This window comes from Mus caroli, unplaced genomic scaffold (genome assembly GCF_978045245.1).
Source record: "Mus caroli unplaced genomic scaffold, Mus_caroli_1 scaffold_12, whole genome shotgun sequence".
In the NCBI taxonomy this organism is placed as follows: Eukaryota; Metazoa; Chordata; class Mammalia; order Rodentia; family Muridae; genus Mus; species Mus caroli.
This window is the reverse complement of record NW_028227267.1, coordinates 37464023-37485015: the sequence shown is the minus strand read 5'-3', so window position 1 is coordinate 37485015 and position 20993 is coordinate 37464023. Positions and strand designations below refer to the sequence as shown.

The 20993-nt window shown below is 43.2% G+C and overlaps 1 protein-coding gene across 1 annotated transcript; it reads right to left on the bottom strand.

Moving 5' to 3' along the window:
• Positions 1 to 7398: 7398 nt before the first annotated feature.
• On the bottom strand, positions 7399 to 7869 carry LOC147001769 (eosinophil cationic protein 2-like). The gene has a single exon (XM_085828952.1). It carries the CDS (start codon positions 7867 to 7869, stop codon positions 7399 to 7401), a length of 471 nt encoding a protein of 156 aa, XP_085685078.1.
• Between the last annotated feature and the right edge of the window lie 13124 nt (positions 7870 to 20993).

The following is a 20993-nucleotide window of genomic DNA, read 5'->3' as shown; positions in this document are numbered from 1 at the left end:
TTCTTTCTTTCTTTCTTTCTTTCTTTCTTTCTTTCTTTCGTTCTTTCTTTCGTTCTTTCTTTTGTTCATTTGTTCTTTCTTTCTTTTAAATTCTTATTAGAGATTTTCCTCATTTACATTTCAAATGCTATCCCAAAAGTTCCCTATACCCTCCTCCCACCCTGTTCCCCAACCCACACACTTCCACCTCCTGGCTCTGGCATTCTCCTGTGCTGGGGCATATAATCTTCCCAAGACCAAGGGCCTCTCCTGCCAATGATGGCCAACTAGGCCATCTTCTGCTACATATGCAGCCAGAGACATGAGCTCTGGGGGTATTGGTTAGTTCATATTGGCTGCAGACCCGTTCAGCCCCACAGGTACTTTCTTTACCTCCTCCATTGGGGGCTAAGTCTTCCATCCAAGAGATGTCTGTGAGCATCCACTTCTGTATTTGCCAGGCACTGGCATAGCTTCACAAGAGACAGCTGTATCAGGGTCTAGTCAGCAAAATCTTGCTGGCATAAGCAATAATGTCTGGGTTTGGTGGTTGTTTATGGGATAGATCCCCAGGTGGGACAGTGTCTGTGTGACGTTCCTTCTGTCTCAGATCCGAACTTTGTCTATGTAAGTCCTTCTATGGGTACATGAGTTACAGAGACAGATCTCTTTCATCACATTTCTTTCCTCAGACAATTACTGATGAGTTTCTGTGTGTCAGCATCTGGCAAGAATGTAGCAGGACTGATAACAGTGGGGTTTTCTATCTAGATTCCAAGGATAGTCCAAGAAAAGGACCTGCTACTTTTTCAAACATGCCTTGATCAGCCAGGGTTCTGGTTTTCCTTTGAGAAGTACCTTCACTGCATGGGGTGATGTAAGTATAAGATGCTGACCCAGAGTTAACGTCTCTGCTTCTCTTGCTAAAATAGTAGTAGCCAACATAGCTCTTTTTTTATTAGATATTTTCTTTATTTACATTTCAAATGCCATCCCAAAAGTTCCCTTCCCCTCCCCCCTCTCTGCTCCTCTACCCAACCACTCCCACTTCTTGGCCCTGGTGTTCCCCTGTACTGGGACATATAAAGTGTGCAATACCAAGGGGCCTCTCTTCCCAATGATGGCTGACTAGGCCATCTTCTGCTATATATGCAGCTAGAGACACGAGCTCTGGGGGTACTGGTTAGTTCATATTGTTGTTCCACCTATCGGGTTGCAGACCACTTCAGCTCCTTGGGTACTTTCTCTAGCTCTGCCATTCAGGGCCCTGTGATCCATCCAATAGCTGACTATGAGCATCCATGTCTGTATTTGACAGGCACTTGCAGAGCCTCACATGAGACTATAGGTATTTTGTTCCCTAAGTGGAACAAACTGAGGAGACAGAGTCCTGTAGCCTGGACAGGGCTGTTACACGGTGGTACAATGGGCCTAAAGTACGTAGTTTCACACTACTTGCAGTAAAATTTGTTTTATGGACCTGTAGATGAAAAGGCTTGGAGGCATCTGGAATTGCTAGGGTTTTGAGCTAAAGCACCCATCTTTAAGGTCCCAAACATGATTTGTGCAGACTCATTCCAGATTAGAGAGTCAATGCCCTCATTTTCACTGTTTTTTTGTTTTTGTTTTGTTTTTTGTTTTTGTTTTGGTTGGGAGGATTCTAATGACTACTTCTGTTTCTGTAGAGGTTATGGGACTTTTTATATAGTTTACTTATCTTGATTTTAGTTTGGTATGTGGTATTGGGCTGGAGAGATGGGTCAGCAGTTGGAAGCTCTGGGTTTCTTCCAGAGGTCCTGAGTCCAATTTCCAGCAGCAGCATGGTGGCTCACAAAAATCTATCACGGGATCTCATGCCCTCTTCTGGCACATGTGTGTATATGCAGCAGAGCACTCATACATTCCAAAATAAACCTTAAAATAAAATAATATCTTCCATTTCATCTACATTTTCCAGGTTGGTTAAGCATAGGCTTTTCTGGTCAGACAGGCTGAGATTTTAAATTCCTCAGTTTCTGTTGTTATGTTTCCCTTTTCATTTCTGTTATTCTTAATTTTGGTACTGTTTTTGTGCCCTTTAGTTAGTTTTGCTGTTTTCTCAAAGAGCCAGCTCTGGGATTCTTTGATTCTTTGTATCTTGCTCTTTGGTTCTATTTGGTTGACTTCAGCCCTGAGTTTGAGTATTTTCTGCCATTCATTCCTCTTCAATGTGTTTGCTTCTTTTCATCCTAGAGAATTTAGGTGTGTTCTTAAGGTGCTGTTGACTCCTTATTAAGATGCTTCCAAATTCTTTTTTTTTCCCCTATCATCAATTTACTCTGTTTTTTAATTGGATATTTTATTTATTTGATTTTCAAATCTTACACTCTTTCCAGGTCTCCCCTCTGCAAACTCCCATGCCATCCCCCTTTATCATGCTTCTATGAGGGTTTTCCCTTGCTCCATTGCTCCAGCATGGCCGGTCCCAATGAGAACAGGCAGTCAATGGTTTTAAAGCATGTATTTTAGAAAGGCACAGAGAGGAAGAGAGTAAGGAAACAGGGAGGCTCGCTATGGCCATATGGATAGAAAGTAGAAGAGGATGGGGAAAGGAGGAGAAAGTGGGAAGCAAGAATAAGAGAGACATGAGAGTAAGAGGGTAAGAGGTTAAGAAAGGGAGAAGGGGGCAAATAACCCCTTTTAGAGTGCACAGATCTACCTGGCTGTTGCCAAGTAATTGTGGAGAGGAAACTAGATGTGGCCAGGTAATTGGCAGTGTGGAGACCATACAGAATACCAGGAGCTTGGGGCCTTGTCTATGTGACTGATGGGCACACACACCCCTGCAGGGGGACTGTGGGAGGCTGTGGCTGCAGTAGGAACCAGGCGCCCAGGAGATGTGGCTGAACACCTGCCGTCCCATGCAGGGAGAAGTCACCATATACCAGGTCACCATGGTTCAAGGCCTGTGCTCTACTAGGGACCACCCTGTAGGTGCACAGCTCACTGTCCCACAAATCAAGGCAAATTTTAGAGTGTAAAATGACACCATGACTCAAATGTTTGTGTTGGAGTCTGGGAATCGTCATACACACCACTCAGACACTGGTGCCTCTCATCAAACAGGAATGGTCTATCAAACACCATACCCCATGGCTGATGATAGATCAGGGAGTCCAGTCAGATGTGGGAGCAGACTGTCACCTTGTGTCAAGATCCAGTAGGGCTTTTTAAGCCTGAGATTACAAATATCTGTGCCAAGATTTTCACCCATCAGGATTTAGGGATGGGGGTTTCCTTAGGAACATGTCTTTGTTGTACACTCATCCTGTTCCCATTGGTTGGAGTATTCAACTGTGGCAAAGGACTTGCCTTGTCTAACCTTCATGTGTTAACTTGTCAACCAGGATGGGATTTGTCTAACCTTCATGTGTTAACTTGTCAACCAGGATGGGATTTGTCTGACCTTCATGTGTTAACTTGTCAACCAGGATGGAATTTGTCTAACCTTCATGTCGTAACTTGCCAACCAGGATGTCAGTTACCCATATAAACGTCTCTTTGTACCAAGTAGGATGCCAGCTCCCAGAACGGTCCTGGCAACTTAAACTTTACTTGACCCTTACTCAAAATGGAAGCTTTAATCTAAATAGATGCAGGTGTCTCTCTTATGATTGGGTCCATCCCAGGGGCAACTTATAAAAGCAAGTACCATAAGGATTTATACACAGGTGCAGGAAGTGCTGTTGTTGAGTGGTTGGTTCGGGATCAAGCTTATTGTGGGTACCTAGACAAAGCAGTTCTATTGAATTTTATCTTAATTTCAAGGGCACAGAACAGAAAAGAATATGTAATCAACTTGGCATTAGCAAGTTTCCTAATGACAGCAGAAGCAACAGGTGAGAAAGTTTCATTATAATATTAGTAACAGCACAAAATGACAGGCTATCCAGGAAACAGTTACCTAGGCCTTAACATTTTTACGTAGGTTTTAACATTCCATCTTGGCCTTGCTATTTTACCTAGGTCTTCACAATTTGAATCCTGCTACTAAGGAATATGGAGATAAGGGTGAGGGTGAAGTGAAGCAGTGGATCAACCAGCAAAGGCCCTTGCCATGAATGTATGGCAACCTGAGTTTGATTCCTAGAACCGACATAACGGTTATTGGCCAACATCTGATCTATAAAATATAAGCAAATTTAAGCAAAAACGATTTTAATCCTGTTGGACGCTGTCGAAGATTTTGAGAAAGATCAGTCATGTACTGGAAGGGCCATCAGAAGGGCATGCATGTCTCATGTGTCCCAAGGAAATATTCCAGCACAGAGAAAAGCAAAGAAGACAGGATTGCAGATAGATCCCCATGAGAGTACTGATCCTTCCAAAGACAGATGATATAAAACCTATATGTACATCACTGTGCCATGAAAAAATGGCAACAGAACCTGGCCATGGATCAATGTGGAGAGCACCTTTCCTCTCTAAGTCCTGCAGTTAAGAAAAATCATGGAATACATGATTCATTCCATCCAGGGAGGGATGTCACTCTGTAAATGGTAACTTGACTGTTCTTGGGTAGAGAGTTACCTACAGTAAAGCAAGAATATCAGGGCTATGGTCTTCACAATGTTGTTGCCCTCATTCTTTACACATCTTGGAGCAATGCAGAGGACGTGCTCCTATCCCAATAAGGACTGGGAGGTAGAATGTACTCTTTTGTCTCCTTGGGGCAGCTTCAAATATGTGTTGGTGTTTGTACACACCTTCTTGTACTAGATAGAATCTTTAGCAACTGGGGTTGAAACGATTACAGAGGAGTCAAATATGTTTTTCTAAAGGACACTGTCCAAGGTTTGGTCTCTTCTGGTCATTTAAGACTCACAGATTTACCTTTATTTACACATGTGATTATCTATATTCACAGCTCTACGGATAAAATATTACCCAAACTCTGCTTGGAAGCCCCAAAGCTCATGTGGTATTGAAAGTATTAAGGAAGCTCTTAAGTAGATCCTAAGAAAATGTTACCAAGAAATTGAAAGACCCACAAAGTTAGGACTCCCCCATGTTCTGACTCAGGAGAGGCGACACCCCAAATCACTCACCAGAAATGGCCTTGATGCAAACCGCAAGAGGATTTTTTTTTATTCCAGGCAAGCTCTAGGCCCCACAGTCGCACACCATGCAGGGGTAGAGGACTGTGGACCCCGAGTAGCTGGAAAAGGAGTTATTTAAGGGAAAAAAACACAGCCCAAGGGGGTAGGGAGGGCATTATTGGAAAATGCCAAAAACACTGGTGAAAAAGTCCCAAGGGGGAACTAAAAATTACAAGGGGAAACTCCCTGCTTCTGAAGATTGTTCTCAAGATTTTAATCTAACTTTTGTGAACAACCAGGCCCTGGAACAGGGTCACTGAACCAGCTAACCTACATTCTTGGTGCTAGGGGTCTGAATTTTTACTGTTCTTTCAAAACCTCTGATAAATGGGTGAATCTGTTCTTGTTGCCCCCAGGGGTGTTAGAATAGCTCCCCAAACTGACACCAAATATAGTCCTTGGTTATTGTATAGCTTTTCCTCACATGAGTCCTGGGTTAGACTCTGAGGTCAATCAGATGATTCAGTACAATACACTACGAACTTGGGGCAAATCCATAACCCTACAAGAGTATGGAAACAAAGTTGTACACACTCAGTCTGAATGGATCTGGCTTCTCCTGGTAAAATCCACAGAATAGTTGGATCCTCTGTGGAAGGGACCTTACTAGGTGGTTCTGAGAACCCCAATGACTGTCACATTGTTTGATGTTAATACCTGGGGTTATAGTTTCAAGCTAAAATCAGCAACCTCAAAGGAGAGATTCCACCTGAGGACATAGAGGAATAATCCCCCACCTATGACCCAAGGAAGGCTCTCCAACTTCCCTTAATGGACCAATGAATTGGCTCAGCAAATGAAAGCACTGCTGATGTCCCAAGTTTGAGCTGCAGAGTCCATGTATTGGAAGAAGGGAACCAGATTCTGTAAGTTCTCCTTTGATACCCACATACATGACCACCACATACATGTCTTCCACATACATGCTATGGTATGTGTGCCCCCACCAACACAATAAATGTAAAGCATTAAAATAAAGCATCAAACAATAAACAAACCTCCACCCCCATGAAATGCCATCACCCCCTATCTAGACTAAGATCATCACCTGTAACATAATCTTATCAGGGAGAAAATAGTGTGGGAGAGCATAAGGCATGCTAGCTGTACAGAGAAAAGTGACAACAACTATCTCAGAGACAAGAACGGTCACATGGATAAACATGAGAAGGAATGGCTCTGTTACCATTTCCTATGGAATTTGTTAGCTTAATGAAGAGAGGAAGACAAAGCTATAGAATGCTGAGCCTCTCTCTTCTCAGATGGATGGGCCACCCAAGAAAGGACAGTTTGAAGATTCACTTCCTGGTTTTTGTCTGTGTAAAGGTTAGATACAAAGCAGTAGTGTTTATCATGGACATTTCACTCACTTGTGTAATCATAATTTCTCCTTCATTCCTCTGCCTCTCTGATCTGTCTTGCACTTCCTCACTCTGTGTGGCTGGTTCTCTTGTTTCTCACAGTCCCATCTTCTACTTTCCTATTCCATGTATTCTACTCCCCTATTTTATACTTTCCTTTAGATTTCATCTTTGCTTTTCATCTAAATCCATGTATGGTTACATATAACTACACACACACACACACACACACACACACACCACTTTTAAAAATCCATTGAGGTGGAGAGATATCTCGGCAGTTAAGAACACTGATTGCTCTTGCAGAGGACCTGTGTTTCATTCCTAGTTCCCATGTAGCTAACAAACATCTGTAACCCCAGGGCAGGCCCTCTCATTATTCATCTCTTTCCTGTGCAGATTCCAGTTCCCTTATCTTGGAATCTGTCTTTCTGGTTTGAGTTGAATGTTCTCATAATTGATCTTTAAGGACAGCTGTACAAGGAGAGGGCAAGGGATAGCCTCATCCAGAGATCCCAATTCCCTGGTCTCCTCTGCCAGCCACCTCTTTCCCACAGTGAAACTTTAGGTAAGATGCTGTGTGGGAACTTTTGGGAAAGATGTCCATCTTTTCTCAGATTCATTTGTTTCTAGTGACTGGGAAGATTCCTAAATTGGTATAAGGCCCTGCCTCAACACACACACACACAACACACACACACTTTTCTGTGTGTGTCTCTTCCCCTTCCTCTCTCCACAACACTGACAGACACAAAGATACCAGAGATCTAGATTTGTACGCAAAGGTGTTTATTAGTAAGAAAAGATCTGTTCAGCTAAATTAAAGGTAGTCAGGGACAGGTTTCATGAGGACATGTGCTTTCATTACTATGATCTTGCAAGTAGCAGATTAGTGAAGGTGCAAAGTGCTGGCACTGGAGTTAAAATGTCCCATCCAAGTGAACTGGTACCACTGGATACCTGGGACTATCCTGTTGAGTTCTGGGGTTGCAGGCAACTGTGTAGTACTCCACTGATCTTCTTGGTTGGTATCTGCATTGGGTATAAGGTGTTCTCCTCCGACTTGTGATGTTACAGACAGTTATATGCACCCGAGATGAACTATTATGACAGTTTCTACTTATATTGTCACTGCACAAGCCACTTGGATTTCCACACACACCAACAGCATTAGCAAAACTTGTATGAAGAAAAGTATTTAGGCCCTTACATGTTCTTCTAAACCTGTTAATACGCTGCATTTCAGCATTACATTGGAGGTTGGCATTATTATTGATATGCTGGATGGCAAACCACTGGGAAGGGGTTTGTCCCAGGCATGAGGAAAGCATTAGGACAAGTCCTAGCAGCAGCAGGAGACAAAGTCGGGACTCAAGCAGCTTCGGACCCATGTTTCCTGTGAGGAGAGAAGAGAAGTGACTGCTCCCACCTTGCCTTAGTTTTCCCTATGTTTTCCTGAAGGCCCTTGCTGTCACTATGGGTTCACAGTGCCACTTTTCCTGGACACTGCCCCATTACCTGCCCACCCTGTCCCAGGCATAGGCAGTCACTGTCTTACCCCATCTGCTTTGTGGCTCCCGTGGACCTGAGGTCTGGTTGTCCTGGAAATCAGGGATAATGGGTGAGCACCACTTGGGCCCTTAGATATACAGCAGGCTCTGTGGGTGGAGCTGGTGGAGAACCCACAGATTGGTACATTGCCTGCTTGTGCAACCAGCCTTCTGTTTCTTTACTTGGCCAAGCCATGGTGCTGCTGGCTCCATTGTAAGGACTAAATTCCAAGCCCTCTTGTGAAGGGCAGTTTGAAGTCTGAATTGGAACTCTCCACAGAAATCTCTGTATTGCCTTTTGATTGGCTGTAGGCTTCGTGTCTGTTTTCAGTAAGGAACAGACAAGTTTTCTATTAGCCTGACTACACACTTTTAGGAAGCCTTGGGAAGCCGGAATCATAAGAGATATTTACCTTTCTGTCTTGCATCTTTAAAATTATATGATGGTGAGGTCTGCAGAGATGGCTCAGTTGTTAAGTGTACTTGATGCTCTCCAGAGGACCCAAGGTTGGTTTCAGTACCTATGCTGGATGGCTTACAATTGCCTGTAACTCCATCCAGCACATCTCATGTCTTCTAATAGCATCTGTTGGCATGTTCATACACATGTGCACAGACACACAGAGACACATTAGTAAAATTAGGTCTTAGAGATCAGTGAGATGATAGTGGTTAAGAGAACTTCCACTCTTCCAGATTCCTCCTCTTCCAGAAGATCACAGTTTGTCACACAGAGGCCACAACTTGAGATAACTCTAGGTCCAGGGGAAATGGACACCTGTTTGGTTTTTGTTAGTACGTGTACACACATGGCACATGTGAGTTCAGACACATGTAAATGTTAAAAAGGCAAACTTTAAATATTGCATATAGGAACACTGTCATAGTTATAAGAAAACACTGTACTCACGGCATAGTTCATAGTACTTTTCTGATTGTTTTCTATATAAGATTCCTTTCTACATTTCCATCTACCCTCATTTGTTCCAGAGCTAGTACCAATGGTCTAGTTTTACAACATAGACCCTCAGAAAACATCTCTTTATCTAAGATGCCAGAGTTACTATAAGCCAATGTTAAAAATGGTGCAATAACTCTAAAAGAATTTTGATTTCTGTTTTTCTTCATACTGGAGATTGAACCAGGCTTTTTGCAATCTAGAGACATGAACTGCTGCTGATCTACATCCCTAGTGTCACCTAGATAGAGAGTTTGGGCTTCCATAGTTTAAAAGCCTCTCTAAGTTTTTTGTTATCCAAACCTCCCTTGCACTCCCACCCACTGACAGATGCCCAGACCTGCTCTCAGTTCTGTTGTGAAGTACAGCCAGAGTTATAGCCCAAGAGTAAGTCTTGGGATTTTCTTTCCAATCTTGATGAATATCATAATAATATCTCAAGAAATACTTTTGCACTTGACCTATAAGCTACAATGACTATTTTGCTTTCCCAATTGATAGATGTTTTTTGTGCAGATTCCATCGATGAGAGATTGTTTCCAAAACTTGGAATTTCTTCAACCCTGGGATCCTCTTGCAATGACTGCTCTTGACCTACTGACTGACAGATGCCCAGTGTCAGTGTAGTATTTGACACAGCTCTGTCAAGTGCTCCGGCTGTCTATGGAAATGACAGTGGACAACATTTATAAAATTGTCACAGGAACCTGTTTTTAGGGACTAATCTTTTGGGGGTCTAAGGAGTGTTGAGTAGGGTATAACTCTGGGTTTGGTTTCAACTTGCTTAGAAACCCAGATTGGATTCTAAATTTTCTGTCCATCGGCCTCAGGCTGGAAGTTGTAGGCTCCCAGACTTGCAATTCCAGACCCAGCTTATGAACCAAGTTGTAAGCAGCCTGTGCTGCTGTGAGTGGATGCTCAGCTTTAGGAAGTAAGACTCAGCAGCAAGAAGCTAGGATGCCATGGGCTTGCCCTTGAAGGATGTTTAGGGACGCAGTGCCCTTTCCTGTCCTCCTTTCTTCTGCCTTGACCTTGAGCAGCATTGCTTTAACACAGGCCTCCCATCGTGGGCATTTCTCTACCACAGACTCCGGAACAAGAAAGCCAACTGACGGGATGTTATCCCTGACACTAAAATTAAATGAATGTCTGTTTCCCTTCATAGTTGTTCCCCTACACACAGGCACACATGCACACACATGCACACATGCACACATATGCACGTGCACCCACATTTATTCATTGACTCAAAGCACTAGAGAGATTCCTAGATGGAAGGAATCTATGAGATCTTTTATTACAGATCCTTCATTTCACAAAAGAAGATCAGAATCCGGTGTGATGTCCCAGGCTGACACAATATGGGACTGGTGACTCACCGATCTTAGGGACACACAGCACTCTGACAACTTCAGGGTTGAGGTGGAGATCTCCTGCAGAGTGTGCAGTCTCAGAAAGAGAAGAAGAGGCTGAAGCTGGGCGCCTGCAGGAGGCTAAGAAAGGTTGGGCTATGAGCTAGCACAGAATGAGGTCTATAAGACCTCACTGTGGTCAGCAGAGGGCAGGAGAGGGCCTGTAGTCCTGTGCTGGTGTGGGGCCTGGGAAAAGAGGACCTGGCCTGGAGATGGCCTCATTTCTTCCTGAAACACAGAAAACACAGATGTGGATGTTCTTCCCACTAGAACCTTCTCAACTAGAGTCTCTTTACTAGACTAAGAATGTTGTAACTCTCAATGGACTGCCCAGCCTCCTCACTCTGTTAATAGGGTAACCGGTAATGGTGTGTGTGGGGTGCTGCTTCACTCTGAAATGAGAGATCATCCCAGTGGGGTTGTGCTTCAATGTTCAGCAGCCTTCCCCTTTGATGACACTAACCTGGGATACAGCTGTTTAGAACACTCTAGAGATGAAAGCAGTTAGGATAAGTCCTGAGGACAGTCATTTAGAGGCTGCATGTTGGTCTCTAGGAAACCCTTGCTCTTGCCTCCTTCCCTAACCTACACGGCTTTTATTCTCAGTTTTATCAATAAAATGCTCTCTTCAGTTTCATGGTGCTTTGGGGGACTCAAGGGGTCAGGAGCTCTGGTCCTGTTCAGTGTATGGCCCTTACCCAGCACGAGGCTGTAGGTGCCACCAACTGTCCAACTTCTGTCTGATTTGCCTCAGCCAGGCCACTCTCTTTGAACCAGTACTATTCTTGGCATTGCCTCCCAAGTGCTGGATTACTGAATAAACTTCCCACCTTCTCAGGGGCTGAGGACTGTTTTTGGTTTGTTTTATTTGTTTGTTTTCTGAACAACAGTTCTCACTATTTAGCCCTGGGTGGCTTGGAATTTGCTATGTAGATCAGGCTGGCCTCAGAATCAGACAGAGCCCCTTGATTCTGATTCTCAAGTGTTGGGGTAAAAGCTTGTGCCACTATGTCTGATGCCACTGAAGAAAGCTTCTCGTTCAGATTCTGTTGGGCACAGCATCTGGAAAATTTAGATCCACACTGTGCAGACTTTCTGATTTCTCACAAGGCAGAAATAAAGATTACTTTTATGTTGAAAACTGTAAATATTTATATATTTATGTATGTATGTATTTATTTAATGTATGTAAGTACACTGTCACCAGTTTCAGACAGACCAGAAGTGAGCATCAGATTCCATTATAGACAAGCCACCATGTGTTTTCTGGGAATCAAACTCAGGAATCCTGTAAGAGCAGTCAGTGTTCTTAGCCATTGAGCCATCTCTCTCAAAAACAGTAAATCTTTATATTTGTAGTTAATTTAAAAACATAAAAGGCACAGTGTAGTTCAGCCAGAAAACAGGTAGGGGCATCAGGTCTCTGCTCCTACTTAGTGACCTTATCCTTTGCTTTGTAGTTCATGGCCACATCGTCCCCCTTTACTGTGACTGTGAACTTGCAGGAAGAACAGTATAGACCTAGGCACACAAACAGGTCAGATAGTGGAAATTAGCTAAGCCTATCGCAACATTGCTATGGACAACACGTTTGAAGAAGCTGTCTGTCCTAGCAAACATGACCTGATTGCCGGGCTTTTGTGTTAAATAAAAAGCAGCTACTTCACTCAGGGTGCAGGAGGGACAAACAGGCTTAGCATACTAGCACTGGTTGCCTGTTCAGGCCTGTTCCATTCATCTTCTATTTTCTTTCTCCTGCCAGATCATCTCCTTGGAGTTGTGGTTCTTTAAGGTTTCTTGTTTTCTCAGCATGTCTTTCAGGCCACCCTGAGTCTTCTGCCTTTTTCCTCCCAAAGTATTGGAATCATGGCAGGAGCAGTTGACCCAAATGGACTTTGCATTGGTGTACGTGAGCTCTCTTGCTGATTTGCAGTGGTAAGGAGTGTTAAGAGATGGTGAGATGGCTCAGCTTGGAAAGTACTGAGAAGAGGGGTGGGTAATGAATGAGATCTCAGTGGAATAAGGGTAGCTTATGCCTGAAGCCTTATATACTTGCATGAGCTGTGCTTAAATACCTTTCTGTAATCATGAATGTTCATGTGATAATAACAAAACCATACAACATGGGTTCTAGTTTAAAGTTTATTATAAAATCATCCTCTCTTGTGCCTTGAAACTCCCTCCTCCTTAAAAAAATAAAGAAAAAGAAAAAGAAAAGAAAAATGTTGTCATTCTGTTGTCCCCAGGACATGTTAGATAAAAGGCACTAAGCAATAAGGTGTTGTTATGGGTTAACAAGCCGCTTATCAGAACTCAGATGGTGAAAGCAGAATCCGTTACTTCACCACCCCTCTATCTCTTCTGTCTTGGTCTATCTTCAGGCAGAAGTCCCAAACGCATTGATAAGAAATTCGTTTTGGGGCAATCTTTCTGGAATCAGCCCACTGATACCAGTGAGACCAGAAGAGAGGTGATGTCACCTGTGGACTGAAGCTAGGATAAATCCTGGAAGGGCTCTCAGGGTGGGGTTGGCTTTTATTCTCATTTTATACTCTAGGACCACAAGGTTGGGCAGATAAGCAAGCAAGAGATTACAGAAGCATAGCTGACAGTCAGCAGGTTAAATTTAGCAGACCCTTGCCATTTCTCCAAGCCATTCTGTTTCAGGTAGCAGGTGAAGTCATGGTTGACCAACAGGCAGTACAAACAGTATCAGTAAATCAAGTATATAACTAAATAAACCAATAAGTCTATATCTAGTAATTGGTCTTTTCTAGCATATTCTACTCCAGTGGCAGCAGGGCCAAACCCTACTGTCTCAAGAATGAGAGGAGCGGGTAAGGTCTCCATCTTTGTCCCTCAACACTCTCAAGACAATGTTTCTGAGTGTCAAGGGTCTCCCAGTGATAGAACAGTGGATCCCAGGAGCAAGAAGCTGTCGCTGATTACCTCATGTTTGCACCAATAACCCTGGTGGTCCATCAACTCTTCTGTGGTTGCTGTGTGTCAGCTCTTCTCTTTCCACTGCTTATGTGTATGAAGCCAACTTTATATAATTCAACAGAATAATGATGTAGAACAGTACAGATAAAAATCAGATTTGGAATCAAGATGTCAGCCTCTAAAGAGATTTTGAAAATATAATCCAGCATCAATTTCTCTTATTTATCTTTTTGTTTGGAAAAGGATGTGTTTACTAGCCAGATCTGGTGACACATATTCCTCCAGACCTGGCAGAGTTGTGTTCAGATTGTTAGGCACCACAGACAGCTCTGAGCGCTGTGGAAGACCTCGTTCTGGAGTCTGTGATCCATACAGGGTCCAGGGGTGTCAGGTTCTCAGGCTTGGACACTGCTGATGCCACTGGATGACCCTGAAGAGCTGAGACCAAAGAAGGGGTGACTGGGAGAGGGGAAGCTCAGGCAGACCTTGGTCTGGGGCCTGAAGGGAAATTTCCAGGAGGAGGGAGTGCTGGCTCAGTTCCCATGGGGAGGAGAGTGTCTGCCTAGCTCTGCTGGCTTCCTTAGTGGGCAGGTTGATGGTGGTGGTGGCTGGGAACCAGAGAGATCTCCTGGTGGGAGGTTCTGAGCAAGCACCTCCTTACAGGAATGTCTGCTCCATTGCTTCAGCTCAGCAGGTCTGATGAGAAAAGGCAGTTAATGGTTTTAAGGCATTTATTGTAGGAAGGCAGAGATAGGGAGAGAGCAGGGAAGTAGAGGTCCTGGCAACTTGAACTTTACTTGACCCTTACTCAAAATGGAAGTCTTAATATAAATTGATGCAGGTATCTCTCTTATGTTGGGTTCCATCCCAGGCATAATGTATAAAAGTAAATATCATAAGGGGTTATACACAGATGCAGGAAGTGCTGCTGTGTGGTTGGTTCAGTTTTAAGCTTATGTGGGCACCTATACAAAGCATTTCTATTGACTTTTATCATGATTTCCAAGGGGACAGAACATAATAGAATATTTAATCAATTTGGCATGAGAAAATTTTCTAGTTACAACAGAAACAACACATGAGAAAGTTTCCTTATAATATTAGTAACAGCACAAAATAACAGGTTAGCCAGGAAACAGTTACCTAGGCCTGATATTTTCACTTAGGCCTTAACATTCCATCTTGGCCTTGCTATTTTACCTAGGTCTTAACAATGTGAATCCTGCTACTAAGGAATATGGACATAAGGGTGAGGGTGGAGTGAGGTGGTAGACCAACCAGCAAAGGCCCTTGCTATTCATGTTTGGCAACCCGAATTTGATTCCTAGGACCTATGTAAAGATGGAAAAGAAGAATAGATTCCACAAAGATGACCTATGTCTTCCACATCCCCCCATAACACTAAACAGAAATTAAGAGGGATTGGAGAGAGGACTCAGTGGTTAAATTGTTAATCAATTTAACCACTCAGTGGTAAATTGTTAATCTGCTCTGAGTTCCCAGTGGGAGCATTCATAGCCCTGTAGTCCCTCAAGAGACCTGGACTCATGATTGAAAGACACACACATGCCGGCTGACTTTTGATATGCCTTACTAGCTCAGTGGTTGGGCACTTCCAAACCTCCCTGTGGCAAGCACACACTCCCTCTGGTATTCCAGAGTTAACACTTTCTATATCCCAACATCTCATGCTTTCTGTTGGGAATTGGTTTTAATGCTTTGTCTTAATTAGGTTCCCAAAATCACACAGGAAATTGTGTGTTTAAACACTGAGGGCCCCTGACCCCAGTTGTTTTCATAAGGTAGTGCAGGATGTCTTTGAAGCAAGTCTTGAGGCTCCGTAGCCTAGCCTCATGCCTGGCTCATTGTCTGCTTTCTGAGTGTGGATGTAATGTGACTAGCTCTTTTCCTACTAGTATGACTTCCATGTCTGCTGTCATAACTTTGACAGATGCTGGACTGTGTCCCAGTGTCTGCCTGGAGCTGTAAGTCAAAGTAACCCATTCTTATACAAGTTGGTTTTGCCCTATTTTATCACAGCAGTGATAAAAGTCACTGCTAATGATCTGAATTTGAGCTGCACAATCCATATGGCAGAAGGCGGGAACCAACTGCTGTAAGTTGTCCATTGACCTCCACATACATGATCTCACACAGTGTGCTGTGGTATGTGTGCACCCACCAACACAATAAACGTAAACCATGATAATAAAGCAAAACAGCAAACAAAAACATGGATAATAAACAAAGGATCTCACAACCTCCCTTAAACCCCAAGAGCTATCGGCCAGATTCAGACCATTGCCTGTAACATCTGCTTCTCAGAGAGATTACAGTGTGGGAGAGCCTAAGCCACCCTAGCTACATAGAAGGAAGAGAGCAAAGGGAGAAAATGCCAACACCTGTCTCAGAGATTAGCATGGCCATGTATAAACATGAGATGGAATGTCTCTGTCTCCATTTCCTATGGACTCTGCTAGGATCACTCCAGAAAGTTCAGGTTAAAGATCAGACAGACACACAACCTCCTTTTCTAGATGTTCGACCTGACTTTCCTGTGAGTCCAGCAGGTACAGTAACAGCCCTGTCTCCAGGACACACAGACCTTATCTCCTACCCCACCTCAGAATACTAACTCTATCCGTTTTCTTCAGTTCCAGAGACGAGGTGCCCAATGTTATGACAAGCTGTGGGTCCCCAAAGCTGAGTAGCTAAGGCTGGTTTCTGCTTCTGTTGCCAAAACTGTCTGTCCCTATTGTTGGAAGACGTTTTATAGCTCAAGTACAGAGGTCAATGTTTGCTTGTCTTTTTCACACTGAAGTTGTTTTCTTTAAGGAGGTCAAGACATTCCTTCACTGTACTAAATTTCCTTTGTCTTTTGTCATTAACATTCATCCTGGTCACATGCAGACACTTGTTATGTGGTAAGTGTACAGTGCCCGGTGTGGGTGCTTCTCCTTCTAACTTTATTCTATCCAAATTCTCCTGTCTTTTCACTAAATTTTATTTTAAGTGTATGGGTGTTTTGTTTTGTTTTTCCGTGAAATTCTCCACAACACAAATTGCTCTAAAATTTCCCCTGCTTCACTCGCTCTTCTTCTGCTTTATAAGAGCTGTTCCAACTGCCAGCATCCTCCCTCCTCCTGATTTTTCATAACAAGGGGTCATTTCACAAAGAAATCCTGGGAGGTGAGCTGCAAAGAATGAGCTTGGACAAGTGAGTGGCCCCTCAGCTTTGGGTTGGGGACACTGGTGCCCCCTCTGGAGGGAAATGTTGCCAGAGACAGGTAAAATTTCCCCAAAGTGACTGAAAGAGATCTGGGAACAACTATAGTTGAAAGATAGTTTGGTCTGCTGTAAAAACAACAACAACAACAACATACACACAAAGAGAGAGTGAGAGTGCCACATGTCTTTCTTCTGGCACACTGGGCAACATCTGATCCATTTAGGAAGACTTAGAACTGATAAAGTAGGAAAGGGAATCTGGTGAGTGAGCCTCTTTCCTAGGAACTGAAGAAAACTGATAGTGTCAGTTGTCTGAGATGGTTTAGGAGATAAGGTCTGTGTGTCCTGGAGACAGGGCTGTGACTGCACCTGCTGGACTTGCCAGTCAGGGCAACCATCTGGAAAAGGGGACTGTGTGTCTGTTTGACCTCAACCCAGGGCTTGGATGTTTGAATCATCTCTTCTCAGAGTTGATGTAGATTGGGAAAGGATCTTTACCTATCCTAAATCAGATAGGGGATTAATATCCAATATATATAAAGAACTCAAGAAGGTGGACTCCAGAAAATCAAATAACCCCATTAAAAATGGGGCTCAGAACTGAACAAAGAATTCTCACCTGAGGAATACCGAATGGCAGAGAAGCACCTGAAAAAATGTTCAACATCCTTAATCATCAGGGAAATGCAAATCAAAGCAACCCTGAGATTCCACCTCACACCAGTCAGAATGGCTAAGATCAAAAATTCAGGTGACAGCAGATGCTGGCGAGGATGTGGAGAAAGAGGAACACTCCTCCATTGTTGGTGGGATTGCAAGCTTGTACAACCACTCTGGAAATCAGTCTAGCAGTTCCTTAGAAAATTGGATATAGTACTACCAGAGGATCCTGCAATACCTCTCCTGGGCATATATCCAGAAGATGTCCCAACCAGTAAGAAGGACACATGCTCCACTATGTTCATAGCAGCCTTATTTATAATAGCCAGAAGCTGGAAGGAACCAAGATGCCCCTCAACAGAGGAATGGATACAGAAAATGTGGTACATTTATACAATGGAGTACTACTCAGCTATTAAAAGGAATGAATTTATGAAATCCCTAGGCAAATGAATGGACCTGGAGGGCATCATCCTGAGTGAGGTAACACAATCACAAAGGAACTCACACAATATGTACTCACTGATAAGTGGATATTAGTCCAAAAACTTAGGATACCCAAGATATAAGATACAATTTGTTAAACGCATGAAACTCAAGAAGAATGAAGACCAAAGTGTGGACACTGTGCCCCTTCTTAGAATTGGGAAGAAAACACCCATGGAAGGAGTTACAGAGATAAAGTTTGGAGCTGTGACGAAAGGATGGACCATCTAAAGACTGCCATATTCAGGGATCCATCCCATAATCAGCTTCCAAACGCTGACACCATTGCATACACTAGCAAGATTTTGCTGAAAGGACACAGATATAGCTGTCTCTTGCAAGACAATGCCGGGGCCTAGCAAACACAGAAGTGGATGCTCACAGTCAGCAAGTGGAATGGATCACAGGGCCCCCAATGGAGGAGCTAGAGAAAGTACCCAAGGAGTTAAAGGGAACTGCAACCCTATAGGTGGAACAACATTATGAACTAACCAGTAACCCAGAGCTCTTGATTCTAGCTGCATATGTATCAAAAGATGGCCTAGTATGTCATCACTGGAAAGAGAGGCCCATAGGACTTGCAAACTTTATATGCCCCAGTATAGGGGAATGCCAGGACCAAGGTGTGGGAGTGGGTGGGTAGGGGAGTAGGGGGGGGGAGTGTATTGGGGACTTTTTGGATAGCATTGGAAATGTAAATGAGGAAAATACCTAATAAAAAAGATTAATTAAAAAATTTTTCTTATGTAGTCAAGGATGCTCCTGAACTGATTCTGATCTCCTCTCCCAAGTGCTGGGATCTCAAGCAATGGTGTGAGATGTCAGTAACTTCAGTTTCAAGGGATATGAGGCCTTCTTCTGTGTCTCCTGACACCATGAACCCACATCATGCATGGAAATACATGGTGCCAAAAAACCTGTCCAAGTGTGGGCTCTTCATCTTACTGTATATGAACTGGTGGGACTATTTCCTTATAATAACTACGTTTAGGACTCTTCTGTTAGGCTAGTCAGAATCCCCAAAGCAGATTATTCATTAGTCCCCTGGATGCACTTGCCTTGGAGCTGAATGAAGGCCTGGGTTCCACAATTTATCTGTGAATATTTGTATTAACCCTTCCTACAAGTACAAAGTCCCCTTAAAAGGTAAACGTAAAACCTCCCAACCTCAGGAACTTATTTGACTTGATCCTGAATTAAAAAAAATACATAATCTCCACCAACTGTTTAGACTGCTTGATTTCATAGCATTCTGTCTGCCTGTGCCTCTCCTGGCATTAAAGGCAAGTGGCATCATACTAGGCTAGATCATTGTGTCTTGCAAGATTGAACTAGATTATCTGGGCCATTGTAAAGTGATCTTCTGGTACACATAACAGGAAAGTGGTACCATATCCCTGTCATGTCAGTGTCCAGGGAACAAGGTGGTACATGATTAATCTATGTGGGCTGAAAAGAGAAGGAGAATGTTCTTCAGAGGAATGAACTACAGCAATGGCTGTTTCTTCTTGACCTTGAGCCAACTCCACTGTGTATATTCAGAAGAGAAAGCAATGGTCTCAGCAGTAAATTCACAAGACAGTGACTTTCATTACTCTTCTTATGCTGCCTACACCACAGATCCAAAGACCTTCTAGTAGTGGGAACACCTTCTAGCCTGGATAATTGTCAGACACTCAGTACTAGGCTTCTGCCTGCACCTCATATTCTGCTGTCTACTCCCAGGTCAATTTAATCTTTTCAAAGCATACTGTTGTCAGCCTGGGCATATGCTTCCATCTTAGGGTGCTTTGTACTTTGCAACTGGTGTCTGCTTAAACCTAGGAGTGCTAGCACTGTAAATCGTTTCACTCTGTGTCACTGATAACTGCTATTTTGTCAGAAGAAGATATTAGCATATGGCAGTACAGGTGACCCGGACCAGTTGTGCATCATCCAGGCAAATCATCCTCACTAAAGCTGACTCTGACATCTAGTGAGGCTTCAACAGGCCACAGGGATTAGTGCAAATTTCATCATAGTTATTGTTTTTTTTTTGTTTTTTGTTTTTTTTGTCTCGTTGAGGTAATCAGAGGTAGACAATAAAACAAAACTGTAGCAACAAAGAAATAGCAATGAAATAACAGCATCTACTACAGTTAGCCATGCATGTATAGAAAACCATTTAGAGCAGTTTGGAACACATGATGTTCACATGTCAGTTACAAGTTCCCTATATCCATAATCCCTAACAGTGTTTCAGGTGTTGGTCTGATGCTGGCCTCCTTGGTTTCTCTAGCTTCTGGGCAACAAACGTGAAAATAAAAAAAGTACTGAATCTCTCAAATAGAGCACAGAGTCATATAATTACCTGTGTGTATCAGATGGAGAGTTCTCAGTGTAAGTGTGCAGTGGGAAACTTGAGCTGCTAAGACCTGGCACCCCCACCTACATGAAAGTCAGAGGACAATTTATGAAGTTTTTTCTCTCCTATTATGTGGGTTACAGGGAAGGAACTCAGGTCTCTATGCTTGGTCCCATTACCTTTATCCACTGATCCATCTCATCAGCCAGTTACCACAGACACAGAATTTAATAATCTATGTATTCATATTTATATTCTGGGTTATACACCCCACTATGAAAACTTTCCATAGGGCAATAAATGGAGTCTGGGAGGGATCTATGAAGAGAGTGGCAGACTTTAAAAGATTCCATGGAGCCTCACAGTTTTTAATTTTTGTTTTTTTGTTTTTTTGGTTTTTGTTTTTGTTTTTTGTCTCCAACAAGTCTGGATGAGTTGGGGTAATTTTTCCTTCTCTTTGACCTTCCAGTGCTATGATTGAACCTAATAAATGTCCATGCTCCCTGAGTTACATTCCAGGCCTGTAACTTCATTCATCTGCTACAACAGCTACAAGGCAAGTGGCAATTTGAGACTCCATAGTCAGTTTGGCTGCTACAAGACTGGTCCTTGAGAATGGCTGACAGAATAATTTCAAGCCTAGGAATAGCTATCTGAAAGAGAAAAGGAAGTGTTTCAGTTGTGACTCTTGGAAGTCACTACAGAAGGGCTGCCCCTTCTCACACCTGGAGAACTATGTTTACTGCCCCCGACCCCCACCATCTTAAGGGCAGTTGCTTTTGCACTGGTTGAAAACTTAAGAGCCAGTCCCAGTTAGCTAGAAAAGTCCTGAAGTTACTTTTTCAGGACAGGATGAGTGAAAGTGTGATGGACCTGCCTTTCCTACACCCTTGGGATCTTAGTGTTTGTGCGTGGGTGGGGGTGGGTGGCATGA

What these genes read in the sequence shown, in the direction of transcription:
- LOC147001769 (XM_085828952.1), bottom strand. Translation starts at nt 7,869, where the DNA reads ATGGGTCCGAAGCTGCTTGAGTCCCGACTTTGTCTCCTGCTGCTGCTA.